General features: G+C 27.1%; 1 protein-coding gene across 2 annotated transcripts in view; it reads right to left on the bottom strand.

Moving 5' to 3' along the window:
* LOC135928787 (MBT domain-containing protein 1-like) overlaps positions 1–13,819 on the bottom strand; it is a 41,107-nt gene that overhangs the window by 12,672 nt on the left and 14,616 nt on the right. For both annotated transcript variants that reach the window (XM_065465256.1, XM_065465251.1), the window contains exons 9-10: positions 6,387–6,485; positions 1,875–2,135 (exon numbers count right to left, since the gene is read on the bottom strand). In XM_065465256.1, the coding sequence (XP_065321328.1) occupies positions 1,875–2,135; positions 6,387–6,485 (360 nt within the window). The remainder of the gene's footprint in view (positions 1–1,874; positions 2,136–6,386; positions 6,486–13,819) is intronic.

The following is a 13,819-nucleotide window of genomic DNA, read 5'->3' as shown; positions in this document are numbered from 1 at the left end:
TAAAGTGGAAGGAATGTTGGGTGATAATATGGTGCAAGTGCCTGCCGCTAGAAAATCTGCAGTTTAAGAAATTGTGTCCTTTATTGCCACAGGATGATGAAAGGAGAGCATAAATGTTGTATAAAAATGTTGCAATACGAATTCCTAATAATATACTAACTTTGGATGCGAGATATGTATCTATAGGTTTTGATATGGGATGGCATCGAGCCATTCATACTCAAAATGGTTGTTAATATAAAGAAAATTGGTGAGTTCCTCTAATTGCGGATTTGAAAGGAAAAAATAGACTGAACATGGAATTAGAGAAGTCCCAATCTTTTTTGAGGAAGTTTGTTTGGGAAAATGTATTAGGTAAAATGTTATTATACCAGGTGGTAAAAGCTGTCTGAATATTTAGGTCAAAATAGTCATTTTCGAAGAGCGTCTCTGGTCTAGTCGGAAGAGTGCGTGTATCTCAATCTGATTTTGGGTTCGAATCCCGTAAGTTTCGTTTTCTCTCTTGCCAACTTGATGATTCCGCCCTTGGGGGGTGGGGGGGGGGGGTGATATATAGTAGATCAGACTCGACCATGTGATTCCATTAATACATTAAAAAATAAATAGGTGTTAATATATTTTTAAAAAATCGGTCGTTGTTTAGTAATTGCTATATGTTGCCTATGCGATATCTTACATTAGCCTAGAAAAATCTGACTCAAGGAGGTTACCCTGTTACATGCGTTGTTGAGATTAAGTTAGAAGGAATAACGGACATAAACAAACGGTTAACTAAACCCACTGAGAGCAAAAAGACCAAACGCTTTTACTTTCCTTACGGACAAAGTAAAGAAGATGGAGGTGGCGTAGGTGCCCTTAGGAGTTTGAGCGATTTTAAAACGGCTAGCTCAATATTTTATTCAGAAAAATATAACGCAACCCAGAAGATTTTTCTCAAGGCATAAAGGTTTGAGCATCTATTAGCGAAATCTTGAGGCTTAGGCAATATTTTTCTGGCTAAAATATTGAGTTAGCCGTTTTTAAAAATCTGCTCAAATCGAGCTGTTTAACAACACTATATAGGATGCATAAAAAAAGAGATTGAAATAGAAATAGCAATGAACAAGAAAACGAATCCAGATTCACTCAAATTCATAATATACACACTTTACACTAAGTGTTATTCAACCCCAAAAACCCTCAACATCGACAAAAATATAATCCAATCTCAGCAAGGATTAACACTAAGCTGTTATTCCTTCCCAAAAACCCTCAACATCGACAAAAATATAATCCAATCTCAGCAAGGTTATCAGCTTGGGCCAAATTTGTTCTGATTAGAGCTATAGAGAATAGTGGCTGATATAAATTCAGAATGTAGGCTGGACCTTAACATATAGTATCTAGATTATAGCATTGTCGCTAGTCCATTAACCGTAATAATGAAAGTTCCCATTATAATTAAAAAATTAGAACCAATTACCGAACTATCACTCAATACAAGATATGCCAGCCATCTCTTCATCTAGATCATAAGGTAAATTTCCATAATTTTATTTTTATAAAAAAATAATTGATATTTTATTTCAAAAAATTTGAAAACTTTTTGTAAATAATTTTTAAATTATTTTAAAAAGGATCCTCGAGTCGTTTGGATGTTAAATTTTAAGCTTCCATTTTCATAATTCATGGAAATGATTAAATCCTCTTCTAACTGCCTTTATTAAATTGTATTCAAATACTACAGATAGTATTAAGCCAATTTTTAAGGTGTATCTACCATGTAGTCTTGGCTACAGCTTTTTGTGTTTCAAATTTATATAGATATTTAGCAGAACTTCAAAAATTATACACAACAAAAATGGATGAAAAGATAAATGATAAACGTGGCCTACCTTGTAGTCGCCAATATCAGGTATAGAATGGGATTTCGTTGCGTCCAGGTATTCGTCCCAATCAAACCTTTTAGCAGAAGTAGCGTTGGGAATCACGTTGTGGGACGAGGTGTAATCGCGTGGTTGAGTAAGTTCAATGCCATGGGTTTTGCAAAACCCCAGGGGAAATATGTATGGCGAAGTGGAGTGATAGCAAAATACGTTTTGCACGTTCTCTGGCGCTCCGTCTATACTTATCATCACGTATCCACGTTCTAAAACCTAAATTAGTAAAATATATTAAATTTTCATTAATATTTTTTATCGAAGTTTCTGTATATATCGACCCAAATCGGGCGTTTGAACAACATTACCCAAGCGTAACAAATATCGTATCGTTTATGGTTTGGATAAAAATATCGGAAAAGGTTCGTAAGCAATAATAATAATATTGGTCAAGCAAGCCTATTAGATTATCATAATATATATAGAAAAAAAGAGAAGCATATTTTTAAAAATTTTATCATACAAATAAACAGTATAAACGTAATATATATTAGTGATGTAGATGTCTTCCTTATTTAGATTTGGCCGATTTTCTCATGTTCTTTTCCATATATTAACGAATTTATTATAAAAAAATTAATGTGTTACTAATAAACAAAGTTCTTATACAAGTTGTAACCAGGGTTGAAAGATATTTTTTACGTTTTTCTTTTATAATAATTTATGAGGGGATTCGCCCCCATATCCCCTAATTTGCGGGCCTTCGGTCAGGTTAATCCATATACCATACTCATCTAAGTTAATATGCTATATTTAATATAACAAGATTTTTAAGACAATAGTAAATTTAATATTTTTTATTGATTTACTAATCATGTTTATAAATATAGCATAATATTAATTGATATATTTTATGTATGATTTTAAAAGAGGCACTAAAGATTTTCCATCGTCAATATTGAAATAGGTTGAAAACTCTTTGCGTGAATAGTTATAATTTTGTTTAACCATAAGTAACAGCTTCCAGTGATGATAAATGCAACTTATTACGTTCTTTTCGCTAGGCAGTAGTCATTAGACTGAATATCCTCTCTGATGACGCATTATCAAAGGTGAGTTATTATTAGAAAAGAAATCCATCCATTTTTCTTGCGCCTTCATGTGATCGTTTTTCGATAATTTATCTTCATAATAGGAATAAAAATGTGAATATTTCTCAAAGAGAATATCTGTATCTATATATGGTATTTTATAATTAATAATAATTTTTTGAAATTCTTCAAATGCTGAACATTTTTCTAATGTCATACTATCTGTATCTATATTTGGTATTTTATAATTAATAATAATTTTTTGAAATTCTTCAAATACTGAACATTTTTCTAATGTCATAATATCTATATCTATATTTGGTATTTTATAATTAATAATAATTTTTTGAAATTCTTCAAACGCTAAACATTTTTCTAATATAATAGGACTAAGATATTTTCCTATATTCTCTATAATATAATCGTTTTTCTTTTCTTCGTCATTATTATGTTGTAAAATATTTTTGGAAATGCTCCCATAAAAATTTTACTGAATTTTTAAATTTAACGAATTCTTTAGTTTTTGGATAAGAGAGTGTATATATATTGCTAAGATATCTTCCGATGTAATTGTAAATTTATGTTATTGACTAAAGTGCCGTTAAGGACAACACCTAAATATGCCTCTGCAAAATCATCTTCAAAAAATATTTATAAAATTTGTAGGGTTGCTGATATAATGATAAAAAATATTCTTTAAGGGGTTATAATACTTAAGCCTCCGCTCAATAGCTGGGATCAATGTAAGCCAGCGTGTTGGAACGTGACGAAGTAATTCTGACCATTCTAAATTGTTTCCTTCTACCAATTCTTTAAAAATTGTAACTCTTTTTGTCGAGTTGCTAAATTGATTATAGCATTTAATTACTAAACTTTCAATATCATATTTGAGAAAAATTATGGCCCTTTTAAACGAATTATGAAGAATATGGCATATACAACTTATTGGTATAATATTATTATTATGGCTTTTCAATTCCATCCAAATACTTTGATTTTCCCCATAGTTTACAAATGTGTTATCTGTACAATAGGCCGTAACATTAGCAATATTAAGTCCAGGTATTTAAATTTTCTAGCAAGCATCTAGATGTGTCTTTAGAAGGTTTCACTGCCAGATGAAAAAAATTTAAGTAATTTAACACTTATTTTATATTACCTTTATTCGATGCATCCGTTAATATTGCAAACGAGTTGTTTTTTTAGATCTTTTATAATATTTGATTTTGTTTTTGGTGCCAAAATATTTTGTATTATTTAGAGCCTTTTGTTCTACCATGAAAATATTGATACAATTTTAGAGTCAAGAAAAAGTGTGTAAAATAGCTTGCTCAAACAATTAACCGACATATAGCTATGGAAATGTTTTAATGATAGATAAATGTTGTTTCAGCAATAACAGACAATGTTTCATTCTTAGAATATTTGGTTACGTATGATGATATAGAAGGAATGGTTCTAGATTGTTCATTTGTTAGCTTATGTTTGTTAGATTTCATATTTTGGATTATATCATACTCTCCACTGGCTTATTGAAAAGCGTGATCCATATATACTACATTTTACCGACCCTGAATGCTGGTTTAACCATTCATATTTTTGTTCCAAACTTTTATTATAACTTACTGGATATATTTTCCTCTTTTTGTTTTTGTTTCAACATCTTGAGAATTATAACTTGAGGATGAGCTTCCTGATATATTTTGAATTTGCAAATCCATTCTGGAACAAGTTATGAAAATGGGTATTATATTAAATTTTTAGATAAAATGAGGTTTTTAAGATGATACAAAATAAATCAAATCATAAATAAGCATTTTTTAAAAAAATTTGTTTAGAATAAATATATTGCCTTTATTATAAATTAATTTTACCTAATTATTTTATAAAAATTATCCTGAATATATAATCAACTCTAGCAACTAATGCTTTATATTTTTAGACTTATAAATTATAATATGAAGAAATTTAAAAAATTTTACTGAACTTTAAATATATGTAGTCAAGGAAATTAAATTAATTTTATATGAAAATTCTTTTTAGATATTCTTAATTTGTTTGTTAAAAGCTTTAGCAATATTGTCAAAATTAAGTTTAGGCTAATTATAATTTGAGGGTGTATGTACAATTAATGTATTTCATTTAAAATTATACAAGTTTTCATGCTAAGATTATAATCCAATAAAAGAAATATAAAGTTATTTTAATTCATTTTACTTGATAAACTTTCTATAAATTGAATTTGTGGGTAATTAACTTAATATCTATTTATACATTTATGTTGATAGGAAATTAAATATTGATCAATGAATATGATGGTTAGTTAGACTATTAACAAATACTACAATTTTTAATTTTATATTTGTTTTTAAAAATAAATTGAGAAAATTTAAAAATGTGGGAAAAAGTGATTATTTTAATTTACTCAAAAAATGTGAAGTGTGAGAACGTGTATAGGTAAAAAATTAGGTATAAAATCGTGAGAATCACGGCTTAAAAAGTTGATTTTTTAAAAATTAATCCGAGAATTAACATTTTCGTAAGCAAAAATTAAATATGTTAATATTAATATAAAAAAACCTAATATGATCATTTAGAGTCCTGCAAGTCAGCACGAATTTTAAAAATAATTCGGGTCGGACTCGGGCTTTTTTGTGAGTCAGGTTTGGAAAATAAAATTTTAAAAAAGAATATAGAAAATTATGTTTTCTCTTCTAATATCAAAATAAATAGATATTTAGAATTTCTGTGACAAGGAAAAACAAGTGATTTTTTACTTCATTTAACTTCATAAAAATGCCTTTAAATTACCTTTTTTTTGAAAAGTCTCGGGGTGCCTAAGATAAAAAATTTAAACCGGGCTTAAAAATAAATAAAAATTTTGAGCCAGGCTTAAAAATATATAAAAAGAAAATCCGAAATTGAACTTGCAAGGGCTCTAATATCCTTAAAATCTCTATATATCTAGATGAATAAGTATTGAGTTGATTTATTAAATTTATTCTATTGTTATAGATACTTTAATAAATTGAAATATAATGCATTTGGCAGGGTAAATAAAAAAAATGGACCTGGTTCGGTACAGATGAAAAAATTGATCTAGTACATCTCTAATGTAATAAATTATTCGCTTAAAAAAATATCAATGAGCCGTACTTATAATATTTTAAGTGATTCTATGCCATCAAATTATATCTATAAGAAAAAGGGTAAAAAAAGATCAAGAACAGTTCTTCGTGCTAACTTGGGAATCTGGTAGGCACTGCAAACTAGCAATATATAAAAATATGTGAAAATAAAATAATTAAAATATTATTACAAATTCAAGGACCTTTCTTGAAAGATCAGTTCAGGTGACAAAAATTTTTTTTTAAGTTTTTAAAAAATAATAATGGCCAAATCTCTTACATAATGATATAAAACATATTAATTTAACCTTTCTAATGGTCGCAACGCATATTGAGGAAAGATTTACAGGATCCAAGGCTTCCAATTTCATTCCCATTTCAAATTTAGAGTTCGGAGGTAGTGTTCGCTATAATGTGTAGAATATAAAAAAATAATGCATTTAACTACATGTTATTATATATTTATTAAGGATAGCTAATAAAAAACATTAAATATTAGGATGTTTATGAATGAAGACAATTACATCATCTTAAAGATCTAATACTTTTAAAGTCAACCTACTTTAAATAAGTCTAACCACTCACAAAAAGGTTGGGTAATTCTCCCCGTTTTAAAGAAAATTAATTAAAATATAAAAAAATTAGTGAATTTTTATAAGGCTCTCATTTTCCCTTGATTACCCCTCATTTACAGTTAGTCCGAGAATGAAATAAATAAATTGATCGATTGCGAACGAATTTCATTCATAGTACAAATTACATCTGGAAATTCGTAAGGGAATTTAATTATTAATTTATAATGCATAAAGTAAAAAGTAAAAAGTTTTACTCAAAGGACTGACAAATTCCCCTTATATTTAATCCTGTCACAGAAAGAATAAATGATATATATTGCAAATTAAATTGTTCAATTTATAATAAATTTGTGTTTATATTTAATTTAAAGCTTCCTCATCCCCTCCTACCTTGAATGACATCCCACATCTTTTTTAAAAAATTATTTAATCTTTTTCATATTTATTGACTCTTATACATTTTTTAGTAATTCCTTTTGAAATAATTTTTGTATATAAACTCGAAATTCTATAATTGGGCCATCACGTCAAATCGATCACGACTCAGCCGACCCCTTTTAAAATTGTTAAAAATTTCTGGAATTATTTAGATAGGTAAAAGAGTGAGAAGGCCGTTTATTTTAGCTAGCTAGCACACCTGATTCACGAGATATAGGGGCTCAAAGGTACAAAAAAGAGCCACTTTGGAATCTGTAAAATTTTTAAAATGCTTATATTTCAAAAACTATTTATAGTAAAAAAAATTATAATATATTATTTTGTAGGTAAAGAAATTCTCTAATGGGCTAACAAAGAATAATAAATATTGGCGTCATTAAAGGCTTTTAACACGGTTTACCAAAATTGCTTTACCTGTATTTTTAAGCAAAATAGTGAGTTTGTTTTCGATTTTTTTTTATTGCTTTTTATTTAAATACCTTTGCTATATATATATACAATATCAAAACCTTGGCGACGCTATCGACTCAAAAAATTGTTAAAAAAATAGATGGCGCTTTATGAAATTACGGATTATGGTTAAAATTTTGCTGCTAACTTATCAATAACCAGATATTTTCCCTTTTTATACTAAAAAATGTTGATTTTCTATTAAATATACAAATTAACTGAGGAGCAGAGTAGTGTTGTTAAACGGCTCGTTTTGAGCCGATTTTTAAAAACGGCTAACTCAATATTTTAGCCTGAAAAATATTGCCTAAGCCTCGAGATTTTGAAAATATACGTATAGACCTTTGTTCCTTCTATGAGCAAAATCTTGAGGCTTGCGTAATATTTTTCTGGATGAAATATTGAGTTTTTTAATTTTTAAGGTATCTACAATTTCATCGAATTTTTCATCATTTGATGAAGATAATGGTATAATTTTAATCGTTAAAACTTTTTTTTACTCTAGATATTTTTTTCTTCGAATATTTCTTTTCACATAAGCGTTTTCTTTTAATGAGAGATTCCCCATTTGATTGTAGGGATATATTAATGTTATCAATAGCCTCTTGATTAATTATATAAAAGGGAGAATCAATATCTACATTGCCATTTCAAGTATAAGGAATGTTTGCTAATTTTTGACGCCATGAAGAGCATATTAACATATCTAAATTGAATGGTAAATTTTTTTGGGTCATCCAGGGTAGAATTTTTCTTAGATTCTCGCGATAATAAGCATGTCTCTGTAGATTAAATGGGTTGCAACATTTTAATATTTGATACGTCCATCTGTGATACAGAATAAAATTAATTGATCTACACCTAGAATACATGTTTTTGCACTCTCTAAATCCAGATTGTTATTGGTAGAGAGACGATAAAATTAATCTGAACGGACAGGTTAAAATTATTTCGCAGAAAGAGAGATCGTTTTAAAGAATTTATTTTGTAAAATATAATCGAATATATGCCTAATATTCGTTTTTACTGCAGCTGTTATATATTATCGAGCTAATAAGTCATTCGCTAGCTATAGTAGCAAAGTAGAGATCTAAAAAATGTAAAACATTTTAAGGATAGTGGGAGGGGGGGGGGGCAAAACTGAAAAATTTTATCACAATTCTTATAAACGTATCAATATTTTCATTTTCCTTAAGAATAATATTTTTCAACCATTAGCGCCATCTACCTTTTTCTTCAATTTTTGGTAAAAATGTATATTATGGAAAATTCGATAGCGTCGCCAAGGTTTTGACATCGTATATATATTATAAAAGGTGTCTAAATAATAAGCAAAAAAAATCGAAAACAAACTCACTATTTTGCTTAAAAATACAGTTAAATCAATTTAGGTAAACCGGTGTTAAAAGCCTATAATGGCGCCAATATTTATTATTCCTTTTTAAGCCCATTAGAGAATTTCTTTACCTACAAAATGATATATTATAATTTTTTTTACTATAGTTTTTAAGATATAAGCATTTAAAAATTTTACAGATTCCAAAGTGATGCTTTTTTGAACCTTTGAGCCCCTATATCTCGAGAATCAGGTGTGCTAGCGAGCTAAAATAAACGGCTTTCTCATTCTTTTACCTATCTAAATAATTCCAGAAATTTTTAACAATTTTAAAAGGGGTCGGCCGAAAAAGTGCCTTTTTTGATCGTTGACATGGAATGGCCCAATTATACAATATTATGTTTTACTTTATATACATACATATATAATATTTCTGTTATTTTTTATACGAGATATAAATAAATGCAATACAAATATTTTTAAATTCTTATTTTATAAAAAAAAAATGAGTCAAATATAAATATTATCAAAATTTATCTTGCAACATTAATCAAAATTTCATCATTTAAAAACAACATACAAATAGAAAAAGTATTTATTTTTATTTATAAACTATTATCCAAAATATATAATAAATGATTCAATTTAATTTATTAAAATAATACAATTAGTAAAATTGTCAAGCATGTTAAAAATTTAAGCTCATTTTTAAAGTCCTTAAATGTTTCAAGTCAAGATTCTGATGAATCATCCAAAAATAGCAGATTTATTGTAGGGCGTATCCCAATTTATTTTTATAATTATAGTAAATCATATTAATTATAACAACCACAATATTTATTTCTATTTTTCAAATAAATTTATTTTGCCTTGGATTTATAGATTAAATTTTCAAATTCCCACAATGAAAACAAAATGATTTGTATTTTATTAAATTCGCTGTGATCAAATTATGTAGTTTAGTACAGTAATTAGAGGTCTGCAAAGCCTGGCAAGCTTTGGTCTGTTAAGAATTTTGTGCAAAAGTTTCCCAGCCCAGTCCGTTACAATTTTTTTTCAAATTTGCCTGGCCCAGAAAATTTTAAAAAAAGTCCAAGCCCATTAAATTTTTCTGTACAAATTTTCCAGCCATCACATTTCTAGCTATTTTTCCAAAATGCCAATTATTTCTCCCTATAACTACTATTTCTACAACCGTTTTATAATTCAAGTTTATTTTATATCTGTTGGGCATTTGTAATAAGATCATATCTGATTTGTTCGGAGCCAAGTAATCGGGCTGGAGAGTGAAGGAGAGGAATGACTATGGTCGATGGTCCGGAAATTTTGGGGTGTGTGTACTAAGCACCTGGCTTTGTCGAGAACTTAGTCATTATTGATAAGGAACGGATTTCTCCGCACCATAGTATAAGTGCGGCTTTCATTCTAATTTAATTAGAAAATAACCGCACCATAATATAAATAAGGATTTTCTTTAAATTTCTTTTAGGGGACTGTACAAGGCGGCACCACAGTAAAAATATAATTTGTATAAGACAGATCATTTTGTTTTTATTTAATTCCAACTAACAAAATTTTTTATTCAATTTACAATTTACGGTAAGTAAAATAATTTATTGTCGAAATAAGAAAATAAAATAATCGTCCTTAATTTCGTTTTTCATAGCCTATTTATCCAAAAGAAATAGTATAATCAAACATAAAAAAATAATAATTCACAAGTTGGCGAGGTAACTTAGATGGGGATGCTCATATTGGTAGGAAAATAATATCAAAACAACAATCTGTGTTTGCGGTATTTATTTATAAACACCGAACGATAGGACAAACAAAAGACTTAATTATATTATTACTAATTTAGAAACATAAAGGGAAAAAAACATATTTTGTATATAATATAAAAAATATGTGTGGAGAGTAAATACAACAATATCATAAAGAAATTGTTTAATTTTTAGACCACTTTTAAAATATAAAGAACTCTTAAAATACAAGAAATAGGAATATTGGAATTTATTTTTTTTACGAAAATTATGCCCGAATTTTTATATAATCTTAAATGTAAAATATTTTTAAATTTATAATTCTTTTTAGAAAAATTATTAACACTTTCACTTCTATATTCTTGGCTACAAAATATTTATATATAATCTTAATTTATGTTTTTTTATATCAATCCTTTTTATATTTTTAAACAAGTTGGTTATATTAAAATTTTTATTCGTCAGTATAAATTTCCATTAGTTGAAATTAGTTTAACTTCAAATTGTTAATAAATTTAAAGAATAAAATAGTGATTTCAAAAAACTTTGTTTAAATAAATATGTATTTTTAAATAAATATATACATGGAATAAACTATGAAGCAATATTGTTTTAGAGAACTGAACCTAGATATTTTTCCTGATTCCTTTTTAAATAATAATCTGAATTCTAAAAAAGATAAGAAATTGAAAAATTATCTTTGGCAATCAATTTCAATTTTAATGTTTTCCTTGACAATAAGCTTAGTGAGTGATTAAAAAATTAAATTAAATTTTTAAAAGATTTATCTTCAATTATTGAAAAAAACAAGTAATTTTTAAAAAAAAAATCAGGAAATAAAAAATTTTACTGTACATTTCTCAAAAATGGAATAGATTAATGAACATTTGAATAATAATTTTAAAAAAATTGAAATCAACTCACACCATTGAAATGCAAAATCCATCTACATTAGAGATAAAAATAGCACAATCAGCTGATGATGAAATAGTTTTTAATTTTGTAATTAAAGAATTACAACCATTATCAATTATATAAAGCACTGCATTTATTAATATTATCAAAAAATTACAGCTAACTAAAAATGTGATGTTTAGGCCTACCCCGTTTTAAAAATTGACAAAGCATATGACACCATGGCAAAGAAATTTAGTGGATTTATTGTGTATCCTAAAAATTGTCTGTGGATTCTTGGTCAGCTTATCATCGTTATATAAAATATATTTTTTATAAATTATATTCTCTTTAAAAAAGTTCTTATTTAGGGATGACGGTACACTGGCTACACTCAGACATTCAGCCTGCTTAGCTTGTAAAAGGCTAAATAAACACATATTTGATTATCTAGCAAAAATAATCTTTGAAATTTTTACCACATATAAGATACTAAATAAAGTGACCAAATGCATTAGCAACAATGCTAGAAATTATATAATAACTTTCAAGTAAAAAAATTATAATATATTTATTAAAAATTTATTAGAGTATATGCATGAACATGAGAGGAATCGGATGATAAAATAGTTCCTCTGCCACTATTTGATCTATTTTAAAATCAAAATACTAATGATAGTATCTTATACTTACCTAAGCATAATTCCTGTTTAGCACACACTTTAAATCTAAGGCATGTAAAGATGTTCATTTTAAAACCATTTTCTAAGTGTAAGCTATTGTATAAACATGGGCAATCTTCAAACTGTGCAGCCATTTTTAAGGAAAACGTGGGAAGACATCTGATTAAACCTGTTATAACAAGATGGAACTCTTTTTATAACTCCGTGAAATTAATAGATAGTCTTATTAAGGAGAATTGCCAAAAATTTGACGAATCTTGTGATAAATCTGAATTACAGAGATTTTCAGATAACAAGTCGTTCATGGGTGAATATTGTATGGTTAGTGTTAATTAAGAAATATGATGTGTATATGTATGATTTTATAGGGTTGAACCTATTAATACAGCTCTTTCAATTTTAGAGTGAAGAAAAAACATTTTGGAAATCTCACTCCCACGATAGCTATTATAATATTAAAACTTAAAAAATGGCTTTAATTCAAGTTTTGTAAGCCGCTTATTAATTAAATCATGGATAGATAAAAGGTATACAATTCAAATATTGCTTACAATTTATATTTTGATTATCTTTTATTTTCAATAGATCGTACATTTTATAAAGATGAATATATACTATCCGCAATAATTCACCTGCTATTTAAATTAGATTGGCCCTGGAAAAAATTAGAGGTCAACAAAGGAAGAATGCTAAAACTTATTTACCGCTAGAGGAAAGTCTTGATAAAGAAAGAGCAGACAATTCCTCTATCCAACATAAATACCAGATTATTTGCTGGTAAAGATAATTTTTTTTAATGAGGAAATGAATGAATCCTTCCTTGTGAAAATAGAAATAATTCTTTAAATATTTTTAATAAATTCCCAGAATTAAAATTTATATTTATTAAAAATAATACTACTCTCCCATCCTCTACATCAATTAAAAGTGTGCTTAGCACGGCGAAAGCTGTGTTGAGCACTAAGCGCTCTTTGTCTAGTCAAAATTTTGAAAATCAATTGTTGCTAAAAATAAATAAAAAATGTTACAAAAAGATGTTATCTTATATAAAATATATTATTTTTGTATAATTTAATTTATATTATAATTATACATATGAAAATTTTTTTTATAAAAAGATTTTATCTTATTATATATTCTTTTAGTATGATTTTATTTATATTATATATTGTAGGAAAAAGATTAATATTTTTGTTGTATACAATATTTAATTTTTTAAGTAACGAGAACCTGTTACTTTTTTGAATAGTCAGTAATGCACGTTTCTTTTTTAAAAAGGTAACGAGTAACGGTAACGCGTTTTTTCTGTAGTAACGTTTACAGCACTATTTATAGCAAACTACAATCTAATAATAGTACAATGATGATAATGAAAAAATATATAAATAAAATATAACAAAAATATTTTTAAAAAACACTACCCCCCCCTTATTTAAATATCTTTTATTATATTAAATAAAATACACTTTATAAAAAAATTAAGAATTATCACTAAGCACAATCTTTCATATTCAATCTCATTCGAATAGTAAACTAGTCGAAAAGGATATCGTTAGGGATCTACTCATCTCAACCCCAGACTTATTACCTGATTCTACCATA

The sequence above is a fragment of the Gordionus sp. m RMFG-2023 genome, chromosome 1 (assembly GCF_954871325.1).
Source record: "Gordionus sp. m RMFG-2023 chromosome 1, tfGorSpeb1-WG-v2, whole genome shotgun sequence".
Lineage (NCBI taxonomy): Eukaryota > Metazoa > Nematomorpha > Gordioida > Chordodea > Parachordodidae > Gordionus > Gordionus sp. m RMFG-2023.
The sequence above is the reverse complement of the archived record's forward strand: the minus strand, read 5'-3'. Positions and strand labels throughout refer to the sequence as shown.